Source organism: Pundamilia nyererei, unplaced genomic scaffold, assembly GCF_000239375.1.
Source record: "Pundamilia nyererei isolate P.nyererei 1_Seehausen unplaced genomic scaffold, PunNye1.0 scaffold00096, whole genome shotgun sequence".
Classification (NCBI taxonomy): Eukaryota; Metazoa; Chordata; class Actinopteri; order Cichliformes; family Cichlidae; genus Pundamilia; species Pundamilia nyererei.
The window spans coordinates 1,965,739-1,987,383 of record NW_005187497.1 but is presented as its reverse complement, the minus strand read 5'-3'; the positions used below and the strand labels follow the sequence as shown (position 1 = coordinate 1,987,383).

The 21,645-nt window shown below is 41.3% G+C and overlaps 1 protein-coding gene across 1 annotated transcript; it reads left to right on the top strand.

Annotated features, from left to right (window-relative positions):
* The first annotated feature begins 6,265 nt into the window (after positions 1-6,265).
* Positions 6,266-20,957, top strand: igsf8 (immunoglobulin superfamily, member 8). The gene is made up of 8 exons (XM_005740055.1): positions 6,266-6,429; positions 6,601-6,760; positions 9,984-10,364; positions 12,037-12,498; positions 15,542-15,720; positions 15,893-16,145; positions 17,060-17,506; positions 18,621-20,957. Exons 2-8 carry the CDS (start codon positions 6,706-6,708, stop codon positions 18,746-18,748), a joined length of 1,905 nt encoding a protein of 634 aa, XP_005740112.1. The 5' UTR covers positions 6,266-6,429; positions 6,601-6,705; the 3' UTR covers positions 18,749-20,957.
* Positions 20,958-21,645: the final 688 nt, after the last annotated feature.

Sequence of the window (21,645 nt, the reverse complement as noted above, 5' to 3'; positions counted from 1 at the left end):
CAGACGCGTTTCTAATGTGCTTTTGCACATTAGAAATGCCGAGACCTTGAGTTTGCAATTTGACCAGCTCATCAAATTAATTAAGTAAAGCTGAAGAATCCAGTGGTGTTGGTTTTTATCTCTGAAAATGAGAATGCAGAGAGGGAAAACATCACAGATGTTCTGTAATGTGAAAGAGTTTCATTACAGCAGAGAGCGACAGTCTCAGAGTTGTTACATGTGTAACCTCAGGGTTATAAAACAGTTTTGGGTGTTTTCTAATGATCGCGGTAAGGTGAGAATTGGGCAGAATTCAGAAGCAACATTTTTTTTATATTTATTTGGTTTTGGCTTCTTTTGTCATAACCTAAACACAACTTACTTATACACAATGCAAAAACCACACACGTACTAAAACAGCCATCTGCAGTTGTTTAGCCTTTGCTAGCTGCCATCTTTGTTTCATAGAAAACTACTAGTCACTGCTCATGTATCATCACCTTCGCACTCAGCCTCACACCATTTTTGGCCGATCTCCTGTCTTTGTTGTGTGTGGTTGTCTGGATGAGGCAGAGGGGGGAAGACCAGCAGTCAGACCACAGCACATGTTTTCAATTCCCCCCTTGCAGACCTCCCCTCTCCTCTTTTGGCCTACTCTTGGCCTTCCATCTCTCCTCTCCTCTCCACCCGTGCGTCTTGCTTTCTGTCCAGGTCCATCTAATTGCCCATTAGATTTTTTGTTTGTCTATCTGCAGGCCTGCCTGTCTGTGGCGTGGCATCCAGCTAAAACTATCCTCCAGTCCATGCCAATTACACCATGGGAGACCACTTCTAACATTTTATACTACATCGCTGCCAACTAGGTCTTCTTTCTACACTCACACACACACACACACACACACACACACACACACACACACACACACACACACACACACACACACACACAGAATACATCGTGCAATTTTTCATTAAATGTTTCAGGAATAAATGAAGCTCTGGTGGTCAATGAACACTGAAGCTCCTCCTCAAATCCTTTTTGGGTTTAGATGTTAAATACGTAGCTGAACATAAAACTGTAAAAACACAGCTCATGAGGGTAGAACCTGACATCTGGTTTTTCCCTCATGGAGTCTTTCATATATGCCATAAACAGTATATGTTCTCAAAGGGTTTTTTTTTTCTTTTTACATCTCTTTTAAGAGACATTTGAAAAACTGTCACGTTGTCTGTTTCCAAGAAAAACTGACTCTCAGCTTCACACTTTTCCAGTCCAAGACAGTGACCCAAAGAAGTCAAATGATGCGGTCAAATGCTTAACTAAACACTGTTGTTGCATTCTGTAATAAAGAGAGGAAACCTAGGAAACCAAAGGCCCTCTGAGGGAAAGTTATTAATATCCTGTCAGTGGTAAATTAACTGTACTTGTACATGTTTTTGCCCCCTTTCTTTGTTTGGTCTAGCAGTGGTCCTTCCAGCACCGCTGCTTACTGACTGTGTGTTCTCAGTATAGTGTAGCTTGAAACAGCATGGTGATAAAACTGCTGACAAGGATGAAGACGTTTTGGAGCATATACAGTATATATATATTTATATATATATACTTCATGTGCACATCTGCTTAGCTTATGGAAGAATGACCTATACAGTAGGTGGTTGTGTTTGTGTATCTGTATGTGAGAGAAATAAACTAAGGAAGCGATTAAACCGAGTCATACTCAGAAACTATATGGTTGACTTGAGGAATGGTTAAAGGATGTAAATGTGGAAAAAAAAACACAAACATTGAGTAACAGAAACTTTCACTGTCTAGCTCATTTCTAGCAGGGTCAACAAAAGACAACTAACTATCTATGGACACGGCACGAAGCAATGCCACACACAGCGAAAGGATTCTCTCTACAGTCACGGTGAGGTCTGTGCGATGACAGGGGTGTAGTGACTGTAGCACAAAGTAATTAGAGACAGTCTCCACTAGGTCACAGTTTAGTCTATAGTGGCCTTAAAAGAGACAGAGTGGGAGTGAGTGCACAAAGACAAAGGTGAGAAGAAGAAGGAGTATGGCAAGCAGAAAGAAGATGTAATAACTCCGAAGCAAACTTACGCTCTGTTGTGGGAAAAGAATTTATGTTTTAATAAAGCTCCAATTTATGTTAGTTTATTTAACAATAATGGTAGATACAGTTGTTTCAAGTGTGAAAACTATGATGAGCCTACAAGGATACCGTTGCATTAGTTCATCGTGGTTTTTAGAGCCACCAGTTCGCTCACGTGAACCTAATTTCCAAGAGCGACTAATGGCTAACCCCCAAAAAACTGTCTGCACACTTCCTGTTCGCTATCAAAAACTAACAGGGGAGAGACTTTTCACTCAGAGATGTTAAAATAAGTAAAATTGTGTGACTATTGTGCTTCTATCTGTCAGGTGACAGACATCTCATAATGAAAGTTATATAGGTACTGATACATCTAATGTTTTTTGCCTGGTTCTGCTGCTGAACGTTCAAAGTTTTACTTAAACATGCCAAAAAGAAAATAAATGCACTGTTTATAATACAAATGAATAGAACTGGATTATTCTTAATGTTGCTCTACTTTGTAAGTAACATTTTTTTCATCTCACAGATGTCTGAAGTGAGGAAAGTTTTTATTATTCAGTTCAGTTCAATTTTATTTATACAGCACCAAATCACAACAGTCACCTCAAGGCACTTTACACTGTAAGATAAAGACCCTCCAATAATAGCGAGAAAATTATGATTATGATTTCAACAAGTTGGTGAGTACAATATATATATATATTTTTAACGTTTTTAAAATATCAGCATGTAAAGTTATTAGTAACTGTCAAACAAGACAGTACAAGCACCTGGAAGCAAACAGCACAGAATGAATGTATGTAGTCGCTATCCAGCACCGTCCAGCAGCATAAAGCTGATTCTTGGCGTGTGATAAACATTAGCAGTCAGTTTGGTTATGAAAATGAATTTTAACAATGATAGAAATCAAACTTTAATTGCAGAGACTTCAGGATTTTAGGATTCGCCTGTCAAAAATAATACACTCACATACGTTCAGCAAACACAGTGCACATCAGTGCAGCTCTAAGAGGTTGATTTTGTTGGAAGTGACTCACACTACATCACCCTCTAACTGTCCAGATTGGTTAAAACTGCAGTACATTGGAAGGCATAAGACTGAGGAAGTTTACTCTGCATGAGTGCCATCCCTCAGAGCTGGTGTAGGCTCCTGCTGAAGTCTGCACATCCTGCTTGCCGCCTTGTTAACCTAGAATACCCTAATGCTTTCCCCTCTCTTGCTGCTGAGCCACACCGTAAAGTCATCCATGTTTCCATATAGTGAGGAAAGGAAGTAACGAGTGATCTCATGCCACAAATGCTCTTCTGCGGATAGATTATCTGATTGGCTTTGTCTGCTAATGAACCTTCCACAAATAATTGTTTGGGACATTATCCTGCCCCCGTTCAGCTGCAACTTTTTTAGTTTTCTGCTCTTGGCTGTAGCATTTCTCAAGAGTCCACTTCAACTGTGGACAAACAGTAACTGTAGTAATAGTAATAATAACTCATTACACTCATTTATTGTCGTTCCTTTGAGGGAAATAGAAGGAAGAGGCAGAGAATGTGGGAAAGTAGGACCGCTGCTTTTGCAGGCCACAGAAATGTTTTCTGGGTTTAATGGCTGTTTTACATCACTGTCAGCTTGTAAAATCATTTCTGGCCAAAGCCTCATTTATGGAAGATTCAAGTTTTGGAGCAAACAAGAATTGTCAGATATCAGGTACAAGAATTATTATTACACATTAAACAGTATTAACTGTCTAATAGTAACACTGAAAAATAGCCTGTCTGTCAATGTGTTAATTAATAATATGTATATTTAAAAATAAAACATTTCTTTTACCTCTTATTTGCCGTGTGATCCATACACACGATCTGGATGTTTGAAGGCCTATATGTTAACTCAGTGTCACCATCTTGTGGTTGCATAAAACTGCTCAACATCATAAATGTGAGCAACTTTGCAGTGTCACAATGAATATCATGGATTTGCACATGCACTGTAGAATCCTTATTTGCACACAAAATGCACAAACACAATCCTGTGCAAGTAGCTGAGGGTGAAGGTTAACTGTCAGGTTCTGGTAGGCATGAAAAGTAGCAGAGAAATCATAAAATATGAAATAGTAAAATAAAATTTACACCTACTCTTGAAAAAAATGGGAGTTATTTTGACAGATGAATTAGTGTCCCCTCTTTGTAAACCCAGCCAGTTTAAAATGACCTTTCTTTTGTTGTGGGATACAACATTTTTACTGAGACTTCTACAATTTTCAGTTCAGTTTTTTCAAAGACTTTGATGGATACATTGGCCCAACTACAAATTTCTTTCCTTTGATTTTCAACTGGATTAAGATCAGGGCTCATGGCGGGCCATTTCATTCTTGGATGCTTGTAGATGTATGATTAGGGTCTTTATCCACTCGGAGGAGTCATGACCTGTAACTAAGACTTTCATTCATCTGTCCAAGGAAAAGCATTTTGCCTCGAGTTTATGAAAACTCCATCTGTCTTTGTGTCCAATCCGTGGTCATTTTTTGTGTTGCTTCTATGCCCAGTTAGTTTGGTCATGGTCTGAACTTCTTAAACTTCCTAATGATATAAGCCATGATGGCAAATGGTACAAGACCCTTTCCAAGCATCATCGGCTTGGAAAGGGTCTTGTACCATTTGCCTAAGATAATTCTTTTCTTTCTTCTTCTCTTCTCAGACATCTCTCTTCATTTCCTTCTCTGTTTGATGTGATGCAGTCATCGATATTAAAGAGCACAAAGAGTTCCCTTCCATTTAAATCTGGTGAATGCCTGAGAGTGAAGCTACCCTGATACTGAAAACCAAAAACAAAGGTTAGCTTGAAATATTGTAATCTACCATTTATCAACGGTTCTAATGGGCATCAATCATGTTGTTCAAGCCATTTTAGGATCCTTTTTTTTTTTAATCTTTCACAGAATGTTTTATTCTGCTGCAAAACAAATGTATTTGCTACAAGCATTGATGCCATTCTTAAAATAACACCCTATGCTGGTGTCACATGCAGGTATCATATGTCTACAGCTATTGACATAGGGAAGAGTGGTCTAGCAATCTATACTGTAGGAATCATGTAGTGAACTGCTTTAAATGCATTCTGTGTAGGTGGTTATACATTTATTTAAATAACAAGCTTATAGAGCACTGCACACACCATGTTTAGCCTCCTGAAACAGAAATGTACCAGCAATCCTTCCAATAAAGATGACTGATTGTTTTTTAATATTTCCCATGTGCATTAGTGCACATTTTCAGATATAAAACAAGTCCAAATGATGCGTAAAAATGTGCATGAAAAAATAAAAGGCTGCTGTACGCTGCACGCCTTTTCATAAAGTTAATAAAATTCTCTAGCACTTATGATTATTCTGTAATATTTATGCATGGCAACCTTAAAAATAAATGCAAAAACTGGAACAGTGCAGTCTGATGGGCATGCTTTAATATAATATGGATTAGATCTAACATAGTTACCATGCAGAAACAGATGATAATAGCTCTTCTTTGTATTGATAGTGCTAAAAATGCAGTGTTGATAATGAACTGAATGAACAGTGCACAAACATTTTGGAACAAACATGTTAATATGGAGACAGTGAACAATATGTCCAATAGAAAATTATAAATACTGCTCAACCGCTCCACTAATTAACAACTAAACCTTTAAGATGCACTGGGTAATAACCTAGGCTTATCTTATCCAGCTTTAATTACCCTGTTGGAAATAACAACTAAATAAAGAAGACAGGAGTCTGACTGTTTTCTGTGTTTGCAGCTTTATTCTGAATGTTTTGTTTCACAAAACAAAAAACATTCAGAATAAAATCTTTCTGTTTTGTCATTTCAGTAAAAATGTAAAGACGTTTTCTTGTTTTCTACAGTCATTGGTTTACACCTGTTTTTTCTTGTGACTTCCTGTTTATAACGAACACTTTTTTTTATTCTTAATAGCCGCACTTCTCTAGTTTGTAAGGCATTATTGACCCACCTGAACTTTCTAGCAGTTGGACTGTTAGTGTTTTCATCTGGCGCCACCTTGTGGTAGTGCCTCGTCTCACCGCCTTTTCTGCACCCTTTGTTATCATTGGTTCAAAATGTCACCGTCACCTTCTTGACCAATGACACCAGCTCGCCTCTGTTCCATGCATGCTCCTCCCCCTTTGTTACAAACACAGACGCTCACACACACCAGCCTCCCCCCTCCCCACCCGTGATGCCAGCCACTCCGCGCCTGGACTGGTCTGCATGTTTTTTGAGGCGGTATAATCTGAAAGCGGCCGACATATTATGGAGCAGACGGCTTGTTGATGGAGATGTGGCGGTGCACGAAGAAAAGGTAATCACGTTTTGCATATTTATATATGCACTAATATCCTTCGGGCTTGTTCTTAGGTGACGGCGGTGACTCTCCCCTGTGCATGTGTCTGCGTGTGTGTAATCGTGTGTCGCTACATTGTTATGCATTCCCATTTGTTTTTCCTTCCTCTCGCAAATACTGCGATCACAGCTGGTCTCGGCGGCGGTGATGAATTATGATCGGCGTTAAACGAGCAGAGGAACACGGAGAGGGAATTCTGACTCTACGTAATCCATCTGGACATCAGGGGGGGAGATGAGGACCATGATGGCTTCGATGAAAGCGGCGTTTTTCTTGTTTCTGCACTGGGGTGAGTTCATCCGTACCTCTCTGACCATCTGTCACATGGTGGTACATTTGCATGATTGCACGGTGACCGAATACACTGTTTCTTTGCATATTCTTTACAGCAGGTGGCTTAATTTTCATGATTTGGTTCACCATGTTCTTGTTAGTTTGCCTTATCTTTGAAACATTCCTAAGCGCTGGAAATCCTTTTTTCCCCTCATACCTGAAGTTCAAATGCAGAAAAAAACATACCAGGAAAGTCTACTATCAGACAGAACTCTTAGGGTGTGCGGGTGTGGCTTCCAGGAAGTCCTTAGGAAAGGTTGAGTTGAGTAGGAGACGGAAATAATGGCTATATAATAATATTTTATTATATAGCCATAGTAATGCTCAGTAGTTGCTGGAGATTTGTGTAACTGCGAGTTTCTATGGTTTCTGTCCTTCCTGTGGACATACTACTGTTCCCTGTGAAATTTAAGATGCACTATTCTAACACGGAAGCGTTGTAGTTGAGGTGTTTCTTGCAGAGATATTGTTTTATAAAAGTATCAGACAAATTTGTGATACTTAAAGTAATGACTCATTGGATGTGCATTGGGGAAATAAACTGCAAATGCTTTTAGATTTATACGTCAGTTGTACAGTTTGACCACAGAGGGAGAACAGCATATGGATGACACAGTTTTTATTTCCATCACATTAGTCATAAGTCTAATTATCACATTTAAAAACTGGATGGGCAGGCTGCCTCTGGGAGAGATCCGTATTAGTCACAGGTTTGTGTTTTAACATGCGTTTCTATGTGGGGGTCTTGATTAGAAACTCAGGGGCCCCGTTGTTGCGCAGACAGTAATCCAGACAGTACTGAGCATCATGACAAGCTGCGGAGTCCCCCCAGTCCTATCAGCCCGAGCCCATTGTTAATTAGGACTTGATCCGCTTAAGCCTCTAGTCTCTCTAGTCTCCCATGTCATTATCTGTGGGCGTGTTGTACTGGAGTGTAGCTCTGTGAGAAGGCACGGCTTGTTTTTGGACACTCGCGAGCGCACACAGACCAAAAGTGCCCGAACGCACTTGTCTCGTATTTCTAGTTGTTCAGGTAGTCATCATTCAGTTTCAGTGAGTCAAGAGGCTGTGTTAGCTGTCGGGGAGCTTTTGTTCAGTGTCACTGTGTGGGTGTGTTTTTGGTTGCATCACATTTGGATTTTCTGATGATGCTGATTCTCTTTGGCTTTTAGGCACCAAATGAAAAATGAACTTGTTTACTGAATATTAAAGGTGCTTATCACCTCTGTTTTTGTATTTCTTTTCTTGGTTTAAAATGTTCTGAACCTGAATTATTGTTCCTCAAAACAAAAAAAGTTATGTTATCTTTCCGGTGGCTGTCTGCAACAATCAATGTCTCAGCAAGCTACTAATGAAATTTTGATGAATTGATTATCTGTCTAACAAGTTGTCAACAACTGGCAAATGTCACTCCAAAACCAGTGAGTTATGTTTCATATAGGGGCTAAAATGTTCTGCAATGTGGAGCTCTGAGGTATCAGGATGTGGGTGCTGACAAACCTGTTGTACTCTCACACATCTCAACCGTTGCTAGTACACCTGCAACAGAAAGGAATCTGTATGTATGTACGTGCATATATATATATTTACGAATGACCACCATGCTGCTTTGGAGGCCCGTGCATGGATCCTGCTACTGTTTGAAACCTGCATTTGTGTAATTAACTCACATGACATTTGTGTAGATAGTGTGAGACTTACCAGCTGGTGTCTCATTCTAAAAGCAAGCCAAACTTTGTCTAATGAAACATTTATTTGCAACCTACGAGTTCATGTTAAAATCAGCAGCGTTATCTCATCTGAGAATACATTTTCTTTTCCTTTTTTAAAGAACAGAAACTACTTATTTGTAATGTATGTTCTCTGGGAATGCAGACCCTGTTAAAACTAGACTCTGTGTCAGTAATTAATATTTTGGAAAGTACCAAAAATAAGAGATAAAGGTCATCGTGTGACAAGTTTCAGGGCTTGTGTCTTAAAAAAAAGAGTTTGTGTTTAACCCCGTTTCATTGTGGTTCTGGGAATTTATGGGAAGCCAGACCCAGAGACTCAGAAATACAGTAATACTGCAACCCTGAAGCTGGCAGCTGTCACTCCTCGGGCACTCAGTAAGGATGACGTGGAAGGAGCTTTACTCATTTTTAGGTTTACTTTAGCCTTGAGTAAGGTGTCCTCCCTCAATTTCACTGTGACTTCTAGTTTACAATTCCAGCTTTAGCTTATTCCTTCGCCATTTGCTAAATGCCTTTGACTTACACTCAAAAAATTTGCTTGCGCACCTTGACAACAGCACTGTTTTGTAAATACAGTACTTACAGTTGATCCCTATAATAGGCAGAAGTTAGTCCCAATTGCAGAACTACTAAGCATGAAAGCTAATTACCCAGTTTTTATTTGAAGAAGATAAAGGTCAGTTCTGCAGATCAGAGTCTGGTGTTGCGGCGTTAGCACACACAGTAAGAAGGTCTTGGGTTTGATTCCAGCATCTGGCCTTCTGTGTGGAGTTGGCACGTTCTCTCCGACTTCCTCTTAAAGTCCAAAGACATGGAATGCAGTGGGGTTAGTGGGGTTGGGTAAATCGGCGATTGGTGTGACAGACTAGCAACCTGTCCAGGGTGTTATATTCATCACATATAATCATATTTCTGTCACTGTATTTGGAAATGAAATGCTCAAATATGTGTTTGTTGTTAGTTGATTGATAGAAAGTAGAGTTGCAGCTGTTTTATGCATCATGACCATTTCTTTGACCTTGCATGTTTCATTTCAGATTTTTCTAATATCCACTCCATTGTTTTTGATTTTTCTAGTTAGTTTTATTCTTTATACTTACAAACCATAAATATAATACAGCCACTATCAAATTTACTGTGAATGTAGAAATCTCTGTGTATAATACTATGGCCTAACAATATTAAGGAGCTCACTGAGATTATTTTATTTGTTGAGCATGTTTTTCTGTTTTGAGGAAGCTCACCCAGAGCGCCAGCACGAGTGTTTCTTCTCTGCAGCTGTTTAAAGTATTGATTCCCTGTTAGGCAGCCATCAGCTCAGGATATCGATCACCGAGTCCATGTACCAAACACGCCACGACGGTTTGACACCGTTTCTGTTTCCGGTCTTTCACACTCACCAGATGTGCCATTTTTCCCCCATCCTGTTGTGTTTTTCTTTTCCAGTGCTCCAGCATGCTCTGTGCCGTCATGTTGATGTCCCTGCTGGACCCCTCTACCGTGTCGCTGGCTTCCCTCTCTCCCTGCCCTGTGCTGTGTCAGGATATGAAGGCTCACGTACGCAAGACTTTGAGTGGTTTTTGTTTAGGGATGATGCCGCCGGAAGGCAGATGGGAGTCGTGTCCACCAGGGACAAGGGTTTCCCTTACGCCCCGTTCCAGGCACGTGTGACGAGTGGGGAGGTAAGAGTGGAGCGGGATTCAGGGGACAAGGTCCGGCTGATCATCCAAAGGCTCCGGCCTGATGACCAAGGGAAATATGAGTGCTATACTCCCAGCACAGACAGCTCCTATCAAGGGAACTACAGTGCTACAGTAGCTGTCAAAGGTAAGACATGAGCTGACTCAAAGTTCTTACAGGTATATAAAAAGCTGGCGTTATTATACCCGATATACTCCTGTCACTGTCAACAAATGTCTGTCCCAAAGCTCGTTGTTTCCTATCAGAGATGTCACACACACTGCATTTGTTAGGCTTATACTTGCCCATGTTGTTGGTGTAGCCACAAAAGTTTACAGTGGCAATAATTTTGGGCAACACTGGAGGTTTTTGGCCCACAGGAATAAGATGAGTCATGCATTGTAGATCAGTTCATTCTTTCCTTTCCGCCTTTCCATGCAATTTTATTATGTTTGCATAAAGAATATGAACATATCCAGGCCTGGTGTGGTTCCCGAAAGCAGGAAGTCATGAAGTCTATAGAAAGTGAAACCTTTGTGATGCAGCACATGAAAAGAATCCAAGCAGGGAATCATTAACAACTGAACTTTCCAATATTTCCAGTGTTTGTCGCAACTTCACAGTCTGCAAATATCTCTCGAAACTACACTTGGAAAAATGTCTTTTACTGAGGGGAAACCCCACTCAGCACATCCACACGTCTGTGGATGCGACCAAGACGGTGGAATTTGATGCTGACAACCTTCATGTCTTGGCTGTGTGGACTGTGATTGAATTACAGCTTTTTGTAAACGTAGTGGAGTTTAATCATTTGTAAATGTATTACAGCTGAATATTTATCCATTTATAGTTCCCAAACCATAATCGTTCAAATACAGACACAGTCTGATGTCTTTGAGTTAAAAAGTCATCAAAAACAAAACATAAATAGATAAATGAAACATGAAAACGTTGCGCATGAATAAAATGGCTTAAACCTTAACGGGACAGCGTCTCATCATTTTAGGGAAAAACTGTTTTAAAAAGTCGGGGCTTGATACTGAACTGGACACAACTGGAAATGTCAGCAATTGCAGATTTAAACCTTATTTACTAAAGTTTCATTAGATAGATTAAAAATGTGGGTATATATTGTTCAGAGAAAGTGTTCTTAGTGTGTAGAAAACACGTTTCTGTCTGCTGTTCTCTAAAGAAAGACTAGTTTTGGTGTTGAACTCATATCAGCGAGTAGAACCGTTGAATTTATGCCAGTCATAGTTTAGCTGTGATGTCTTCAGAAGTGGAGAACAAACTGTATGAGAAGCTTGCATCGGCTGCTCGGTGCTACTCCAGCAGAGAGGATGTCGTGTTTAGTGATTAAGTGCAACTTTAGGAATCCTAAGTAATTCTTTCTTCTCACCATCTGGAGTTTGTCTTTTTCTTTTCTGTTTCTATTTCTCCCTGAATTCTTTGCACTTATACCATGATTTATCTACCAAAGTAATTTGGGTTATTTTACTCCATTCAGTTCTTTTTTTATGAGTCATCTTCCTCGTGTTCTACTGAGTTTGCCTCCTGTTAGTTTTGCAGCAGACTATCTTAGCAATAGCTCACTAATCCTCTCTTCCTTTGGCAAACCAAGTGGCCAAAGCCAAGGTGGAGGTAAAAGGCCTGGAGTCACTCTTAGCAGATCCATTTCATGATTCACTTTATTGCTCTAAACATAGATGCATCTAAACACTACACAGGCATTAGAAATTGAATTTGACATATTTCCTCCTCCCATATGTCTCCTGCAGTGCTCTGTGTAATATGATTGTCTGTCTCTGTACACCCACAGTGATCCCTGACACGCTTCAGATCAGCTATTCCCGCTCACTCACCGGCCAACCTGTGTCAGAGGGGGCTTCGTTAACCCTGACGTGCTCGGCCAGCATCCAATCAGAGCAGCTCACCCATCTGTCCATCACATTTGGGAAGCGTGGTGGTGCAGAGGGATTGCCGAGTGGGGCCGGAGAAGAGGTCAGCACCGTCAGAGAGATTATCTCCATTGACAAGCTTCTCGGGGTCGTTCCCGGACGTTTCTACAAGAAACGCTACGATGACGGGGAGATCACGCTGGAGAAAAGAAACGGCGAGGGCGGGCAGGGTGTGTACGTGATGAAGATGACAGCGGTGCAGCCAGATGACAGCGGCTCGTATTTCTGCGAGGCCTCACAGTGGATTCTGGACCCCAATCGATCGTGGCAGAAGATCGCACAGAGGACGCTGGATATTGGCAACTTGACCGTTCAGCAACTAGGTCAGTGTAACGCAGAAACTGCCCCAGTAGCTGTGCTGCCGTTTGACAAAGCTGTGATAGCCTGTGGCAAGTCCCAAGGTCGCAACAAACATATTGAACTGCAGCTCGTTGTTGAAACAACAGAAGCTGTAAAGCTGGTAATAAAACCGCACAGCAGGTTGTTTATTTAATCATAAATTACACTGCAGAACAAACTGGAGAATAAAAGCAAAGCAGGAGGAATAAGACAAAGTCGTGTTTCTGCTGGTAAGTTTGAGCCTCTTGATTGTGTTTTTGTTGTTGCCATGGAAGTGGTGTCAGTCAGCCTGGGCTTGCAGGGCCTTTGGGTAAACTGGGCCCTGTCCAGCTCCCAGGCTCTGGGTGTTTGTCTTAGTTATTCACTGGGTGTCTAGTTTGCTGGGTGATTAGTTTGCTGACTAGCTGGATAAGCAGCTGATTAAATAGCAGGATGCACATTTGTATGCAGTTTGTTGCACTGTTTGCAACAATCTCACAGTTTAGCTTTTTCCTGGGACAATGGATTCCAATAATTACGGCTGTAACTGAAGACTTTTGAGTAATCCATTATCCCATTACTTTCTGGCCAGTGAAGAATATCTTCGAATCAGTATTTTAATAGCTTTTATTGTCATATTGCAAGATCGAGAAGCTAAGCAATTCTTACATTTGGCCATTTCTTTTTTTTAGTTTTTAGTTTTTCCTTGAAAAAAGGCCCTCATCACCGTTTTTTTCAGCCTAACTCTCATTCATCTTGTTGATTTTTCAGGTGGATTTAAAAGGTTAATAGAAGGCTGTCTGGGCAGATGAATAACTGCCTGTCGCTTTGCTGTTTGGCTCATTTTAAATTCTGAGGTGCTTTTGTAGATTAAGAGGATTAAGTAATCTCTTTTTCTCACATTGGCTTTTCTGGGCTGGATTCCTTGAAAAAGAGCACAGGTGTGTCTGTCAGTCCTCCCTCGAGCACATCTCTAATGCGCTGCAATGATGCATGTTTTGTAAGTTTTCTAATAGAAAAATATGGAGAATATTTTTTGCTCCTTTTAAAAAAATGGGTCACATTGTGTTTCTTCAGGAAAAATAATTGGTTGAGTTAAAGCTCATCAGAGCTCATCAATGCATGCATTGTTTATTTGTTACACTGGCACTCGCTGACGAGCGCCATTTGGTTTTGTGTGTTCTGGCCTCTATTGTCTAACTAATACAATAGGCTGACGCATCTCCTTTTGTTGACATGGATGTCTATTATTGAGAAGCATCGTTAGTGTAGAGAAGTTTTATGGTTAGAAGAGGCTTTGCACACACAAGCGGCTTATACTCACATGTTTTGTCCAGCGCTATTTCAGTTAAAGGCTCTTAATTGTTTCAGTTGTTGAGTGCAGTAGATTATTTAAAATGTTACAATAAATACTGTGTGACAGTGGCTTATGTACGTGCACATAAATACCCACTTTTCTTTCATGCATATGTACACGATACAGTGTTGGACAGTATTTAAGAACGGACCAAAAAGTGCGGCAGCAGGTGATTTATGGGTTCGTGAGCTGGCCCCACCCACACCAACCCAGCACACACTCACAAAAATCTCGCAATTTTGATTGCGAGATATAAAATGACGTCTTGCAAACACATGCTAGATCCTCATCTTATGACCAGTGATAGGATTGGAGAAAAGCTTGCACAATGGGGCTCTGGGATCACTAGTTACCCAAGAAATACTTCAAACACGAGAAAGGGAACTTTCATAGTGGTGTTTTGTTCTCCAGTACTTAAAATCAACCAGTGTTTTCACAATGCTACATTTGCCACCCTTGATACAGCATCTATATACAGCCCCAGGTTCCCCAAAGCTTGTGACGCTGTGTAAAATGTAAATAAAAATAATATAGACCAATTCGAAAACCTCACTAAGATATTTTATTCACAGTTGAACATAGAAAACAAATTGAATGTTTGAACTGAGCAGACCAGCTGCTGGACTTTTCAGTCGATGAGAGGTGTGGACTGCAGCCAGGCCATTTCCCACCCATACTGTTGTAATAGCTGGAGGAGGTCAGTATTGAAGGCCCTCCCATCTGGATGGGAGAACACGTTGCTGTAAAAGCTGTGTATACCCTTCAGCATTGATGGGTCCATAATGCACTTCCATACCATCAGAGATGGATAGTTTTAACCTGCATGTGTGGATGGCACAGTGAGCTGTGTTCACAGACAGCGATTCATGGAAGTGTTTCTGGGGACAGAATCGTGCCTGTTTTTAATCTGGTGCTGCCCGAGGGCCCAAAGACCACAGACATCCAATATTTGATGATTTTCATCCTCTTGCTTTGCACACAGAGATTTCTCTGGATTCTTTTAATCTTATGATGACATTATGTAGTGCATCTTCTGCAGATCTGTGACCCTCTGACCATCTTTACTTCTGAGAAACTCTGCCTCTAAGATGCTCTTTTTACACCCAGTCATGTTACTGACTTGTTGCCAATCAGCTTAATTAGTTAACAAAATGTTTCTCCAGCTGCTGCTTCTTCTTAGTTGCACTTACTTTTCCAGCTTTTCTTGAGACATGTTGCTGCCATTAAATTCAAAATCAAAAACTATTTTTTTCATGGCAACATTTGATATGTTTTCATGTTTCAAATAAACAAAATAAATCGCACAAACAAATCTCCTAAAAAAAAACAGCAGCAGATGAACTCAGCCTGCGCCTACACTCATCCAACCCTTACACTCTATTACCTGCACAGGTGGAAATATTGTTAAAGTGGTTACTGTTAGTATTGTAATATTTTATTTTTTAAGTACTGTTGTAGTCACGTTAGGTTTAAGTCTTTTTTTGCTTGTTTTATTTCGACACACTTGATAGGTGATATCGATTTTGTCCCGGCCATTAAATATGTGCGGTACAAAAGAAGCTACACTAGCCTTTCAGCAGAGGTGATACCTGCAGTACATTTTTCCTGTTGTAGTCCAGATTAAATGCTGTTTGCAGCCATCCACCAAGAAGATTTACTGGTACTTAAACTCTGTCTCGTCCTCTCTCCAGCCGAGTCGCTGCGTGTAACATCCTCGCCCACAGGGGAGGTTACTCTGCAGATTGGTTCCCCTCTCATCCTGACCTGTGAGATTTTGGGGCTGCCGCCTGAAGTCAACTCAGGCCTGCTGGTTCAGTGGATGAAAAGGGGATCCACAAGCAGCGATTCAGTTGGGGCCGGAGGAGTCGAGGTAATCTTGTTATTCTGTTAACGTTTTCAGACCAAACGTTCTTAGACCAAAGTTTGAGTCAAAATGTAAATGAAGTACGTATGTGTTCCTCTCAACCATCGACAGGTAAATGTGAAATATTTTCAGGTGTTTCTAGTCTAACCCCTCCTGGCGCATCTTGATATCTGTTAAGGTGGAGGTGGCCCAGATGACCCCGAATGGCATTGTGAGCTGGGGGGATGACCTCAGCAGAGCTAGTGGCGGGTCTATGGAGAAAGCAGCAGAGGGAAAGTACTCTCTGAAGCTCTTCTCAGCTCAGCCTGCCGACTCAGGGGTGTATCGGTGCGTGGTGAGTGTGTACGCCGGAAGAAGAAACCCCGGACAGTCTGTGCCCGCAACACTCACCCAGCGGTCGGAGGGAGTCACCGTCAACCTGAAGACAAAAGGTGAGACTCTGCAGTCACACATGGGCTGAGATTACTGGAATGCTCCAGTTTAAGCCATAGTCACACATGAACTGTGGACGGTGCTGGGAAGGCTATGAGGTAATTTGCTTCAGATGTTTGCTCAGGACTGGAAACCCTTGCTGTGGTTCATGCGTGGGAGCTGCCTCGGTGTAGCGCGCAGGAGGCCAGACATATGCCGTACCTCTCGCTGGCTATGAACTCACTGCACAATTACTCGCTCAAAAGGCTGTTTAATGTCCGGTCGATCACATCCAATATTTGCAACCACGCTAGCAGCAGGGTTTCCACGTTGCTCCAGACATTCAGGATGAATGCTGCATGTCATTTCCTGTAGGCTCACTGACTTTTCAAATTTGGTCACTTTTGAAATTTCTAATCCTTGTTTGTCACCACGGACTGACATGGAGTTTGGTACAAGCATTCACGTCCCTGGGTGAAGGCTTTTAGTCTCGTTCGTTCTGTTGTTTATCATATTGACTTTTCAGGAACTGCTGTATTGTTTTAAACGGAGAAATGATTTAAATTTGCAGATTTATTGAGTGTCTTGGTGGCCTGGAGCTCTGGGATGTGGGCCATTTGGCTGCACTCTGCTGTTGAAATCTGCAACCGTATACTAAAATCTCTTTCCCAGCTTCACTGATATCTCTCTAAGTTTCTAATGTATTTTTAAAATTTCTAAAATATTCGTAGTTCTCTGCTGTGTTATAGATTTCATTCTATATGCAGCACTTTTACTGAAATTCTTTTAATAAGCCAGTTTGGTTTTTTTCAGCTGTGTGTGATTTTCTTTTTATTTAACAGCATGTTGGCTAAACTTCCGTCTGCTCCTACAGTCATTCTTTAACTTTGCTTAGTTTATCTTCTATAAAATGTTTTTCCTCTTTCTTCCACAGATGTCCTGGTTACAGCCGTGGCTCAGCTCCCTCGTGGCCCTTTACTGAAAAGAGGCAGCACGGTCACGCTAATCTGCAACACCACCGTGACCACCACAGGTCCCGCCCAGGTTCAGGTGCACTGGCTGCGCTGGGCAATCCCTGAACCAGTTATCAAGAAGGCACCTGACACTGTGATGCTAAAACCTCCTGCTCCACCAGAACCCAAGCTGATAGCTTCCCTAATGTACAACGGTGTTTCAAATATCTACATCAACCATAGCGAGATTAGCATCGACCGCCTGTCAGTTAATAGCTACAGACTCAGGGTTCACATGGCAACGAAGGATGATCAGGGCATGTATGCCTGTCATGCTGAGGCGTGGGGACAGGACCCGCATGGAGGCTGGTACAGAACAGGAGCCAAAGCAGAGTCAAATGCAGTCAATGTTTACTTATATGCCAGAGGTAAGTGTTAATCTAATAATCTAAATTAATATTAATAATGTAATAATAGTAATCTGTATTATGGGTTTTATTACTACATACTTTTTGTACTAAATTGTAGTTTTACCTTTCTGATGCTGTAAGCTCTACATCTTACAGGCAAACGTGCATGTAGCCTGATTGCCACTGTAAGGGTAATTGAAGCCCCATAAGGAATAGCTAACCTGTGTATGTTGAACTTGCTTCATTGTGCAGGCCAAAGTGAGCACGGTGGGAGCTGAGCAGCTCCTGATTGAGCTAAAATCAAGGAAAGGGTCAAATAGGAAACCTTTGGTCCCAAGCTGGAGGTTGGCCAGAGGATGGCTTTTTGTCTGGATTGATTTCACCCTTGATACTTTCCCTGATCTCCGTAGCAAAGTCAGAGCTTGCTTCTCTGTATTTACATCTTAAACTGTACACACATCTAAGATCTGAATCCTTGACAGCAACAATTAATTTCAGCTAATGGTTGAACCACCTACCCTTGTTTAAGGGAAAAATATGTGGTGTATGTAGAATAAAGCAAGCGTGGGTTTAAATAGAGGTCTTGCTGTGCTGGTAGAGGAATCCCAGTTGGAGGAGATTACACATTAATCTTTCTGCATGTTTATCCTCTGCTACTGTACATATGCAGGTGGCTGGATGGGGGAAAAAATCTTCACTGTATCTTTGGTGCATGTATTGTTTGACAAATCAGGTGTCTTACTATGTATAATGATATAGAATATTAGTCAAAAGCACAAGCACGATATTTTTGGGTTAGTTGAGGACCTTTTTCTGTTTGCCAGAGCATTTTTAGGCCATTGTGACTTAATGCAGCTGTTAACTGAATCACCAGAGCGGCGTGGTTTCAGTGGCACAGTCCATTAACTTGGCATTTTAGAAAAGATTTTCCTTTCTCTTTTATTCAAATGTCAATTATCTGATTAATCAAAGCAGGAGATTAATGTTCTTATATTATCCACGTCGGCTAAAACATCGACCCACCTTTTTGTTTTGATTTAAATAAAGCTCTTTTTTTTTCATAGCTCTCCAATATTCATCCACATCAGATTATATCACCGCACTGCTCTCTCTCATTTCCTGTTCTCCTCAGCTGCTGACCTCCTCCTCATCCCTTTGGTGGTTGGCGTCTCTTCAGCCTTGTTTGTCGGCATCGTCATCATCGCAGCGGTAACTTGCTGCTTCATGAAGCGCCTGGCGAGGCAGCGCGCTCGAAAGTAGGCGTCCGGCGCCGTCTGTAATCTGATTGTTCACAAAGTCTTGGAAGAAATGGCCCATAAAGTAACTTCAAGAAGAAAAAAAACGAAGTAGAAAATGACTTTCGTCACCTCGTTGGTTGTCTTTCTGTGTTCTGACCTACATGTTTAACGATCAATGCCAAAAAAATTCAGTTTTATACTTTCTTGTATTTTTATATCTGAAACATATTTTCTTGATAGGCACAGTGCGCTAGGCTTCTGCCGCCACAGTTGCACTGCAGTCTCGAGCGTGTTATTTCTTTTGAGCCAACTTGCCCCCAACATATTGTTACAGCAGGATTGAACCACATGCTACTTAACTCATCAGATGCTTTCTGTGATGCTGCGTATTAAGGTCACTGTCTATCGACTCATGGTGCAAGTTCCCCACCAACAAAGACCGTTCTGTGTTTCCGGGATTTGTTTTTGATACTGTTCCAGTTATTCCTTCCTCAGAGTGCATGTTCTTCTTTTTACACAAAAGCTAACAATGTCTAAATGTACGTGCATGGTTAAGGCGCTGCTGCAGACAGTCATCGGATTGCTGGTGGGAGCAGTTTAGCCTCTGGAAAGTTAATACGAGCAGGGATGTTCCAGCAGCGCTCTGTGTGTAAACAAAGTCTTTGTCTGTTACTTAATAAGGAAGCTGCTGGCTGGGGACTTTCTGACGCTGTCCAACTGAGTACTTCATACTTGAGTTTTCTCTTAGGCTGACAGATTTGTATAGATTTGACGAAGAGAAGACAGAAGATATACCCACAATGCACTGGGCTGAAATGTGTAAATACTCTGTGGAGTTTAGCTGTTTTATTTTAAATCTTAATGCGTTAAGATTGTGCCGTTGCACCATTTTTATTTGGCAAGCACCTGTGTTTTAAGATTCTGTGCAGCAGACTACTCTGCTTTTTTAAAGCACTTGGAGAAAAAGCAGGGCTGGAATGTTTTTACTTGATTTTCTTCCAGCTGAAGTTATTTCGTTGCTGTTTTTCTTTCTTTTTGTGGGATTAATGGCTCCTAAGCTCCTGTTAAGTGACTGAGATAGAAAACTGTACTGTGACAAATAACCCCCGCGTTATGGCGGGTAACAGGAAAACTGTTGTGTTGCGTAAACGTCTTTTAAGAGTCTCATCCCCGAGGTGAAAACTTTTTCCAAGCAGTGCAGTCATATGACGAGACAGTGTAGTAAAAACTCACTATAACCGTCATCATTGTTATCGTGTGGTTCAGGCCATACATGCCTGCTGCCAACACTTATTATGACTATAGCTGTTGCTGCTAACCCACAAAGATTTACAGTGTCTGCGCACTTAAAACGGGTGAAATCGATCCTCCTCTTCCCGTTGAAAGTAACACTTAAAAAATAGTTTGGTCGTGCAAGCGGGCCTGTACTGTGCGATCATTTAAGGATAGATATATATTCAGCGAAAAGGAGAGGAAAGCAACATTAGTTATACTTGTGGCTCTCTCATTAAAATGACTAGTTGTTTGACATTTCTAAATTTGATTACCCTGAGCTTTGCTTTCTCACTTTATCTCGACGTTCTGTCTTTGTCGGAGTCTCTAGATCTCCCTGAAACCCTGATTATAAATGTTGGTCACAAACATCAGGGAATAAAATCACAGCTCTGCTTGCTTCCTGAGCCACTTTGTTCCAGATCAAGTGCTCAAAGCTGATTTGTTCCCCCACATACCCGCCCACCACACGGCTACACTCACACACACACGCACACACATGCACGTGCACATCCTAGCAGCACAGGGTAGCGTTTGCTGGCTGGTATTTCAAATGAGAGAAAGTGAGTATCTGCGTGTTCGTCTCTAATCCCTGTTTATGGCTGCAGTGTCCTGCTGCCCTTCCCCCACCCTGTGTTTGACAGTCGCTCGACTCACACTCGATTCATTTCAATCTGTGTTCCCTGAGAATTACCGCCAGCTGTAAGCGCTGATGCGCATCGCGTGCAGAGTATCAGAACTTCTGTATCAGTTGTGTTTTTGTCGGCAGTTGTATTAAACCCTTTGATGGAGGTGTTATGTTTTGTTTGGATTGTCTACTCTGCTTTAATACCACAGATCCTGAATGCGTCTTACTGCCTTTTAAATATACGAAGGCTGTTTTTCTTTTGCTCAATTTGTTACTTATGGTGCTTTGGCAGACCTGCCAGTTGGTACGACCAATAAACCACTCTGGGTCACCTTGTGCTTTATTTTCTGCTGCTTAACAAACATCTGTTTTCTGCAGACAGCTTGGAAATGGATGCAACTGGATCCATCCGAGTTATTGGACAACATTCTGCAGAGAAGAAAATAATCACATTTCTCTGACAAAGTGAGCTAGTAGAGCATATTTTCCATCGACAGTATGAAAACCATTAGATTTCTTGTACTTGGTGCAGTTTTTGCATTGCCACGCAAGCAGAGGATTAGTGTAAGCCTTGTGCAGTGCAGACTGTTTTAAAGTTTGTTACAGGATTTGCACATTTTTAGTGATGAGTAATGAGTTTTCATAATTTGTATCTTGTGAGAAATTCATAATTTAATGACAGAAAAAGAGAATTGCATGCAGTGTAGTAACATGGGTCTAAGTTGAGCACTATAGGGAGAAAATAGACACTAAAACTGGAACTAAAAATAATATTTTTGAACACATAGCCTGTCAGGGGTTTAAAATATTGCGGGTAAGGTAAAAAAAAGAAGTTACTTCTCGTGCTACAGTATGTTCTGGCATTTATCTGGAAGCTCTTTCAACATGCACTAATGGAATAAACACTGCTGCAAACCAAGCATCACACAATGAGCCTGCACTGCAGGGCCTGCTCGCGAAACACGAGCAAGAGTACTGAAAGGATCCAACATCAATATCCTGTATCCAGACACCACAGG

Bases quoted from the DNA above. Each gene is read 5' to 3' on its own strand.
- igsf8 (XM_005740055.1), top strand. From the start codon at position 6,706: ATGAGGACCATGATGGCTTCGATGAAAGCGGCGTTTTTCTTGTTTCTG. The intron at 10,365-12,036 runs GTAAGACATGAG...GTACACCCACAG, and splicing joins TGCTACAGTAGCTGTCAAAG to TGATCCCTGACACGCTTCAG. The intron at 16,146-17,059 runs GTGAGACTCTGC...TTTCTTCCACAG, and splicing joins CGTCAACCTGAAGACAAAAG to ATGTCCTGGTTACAGCCGTG.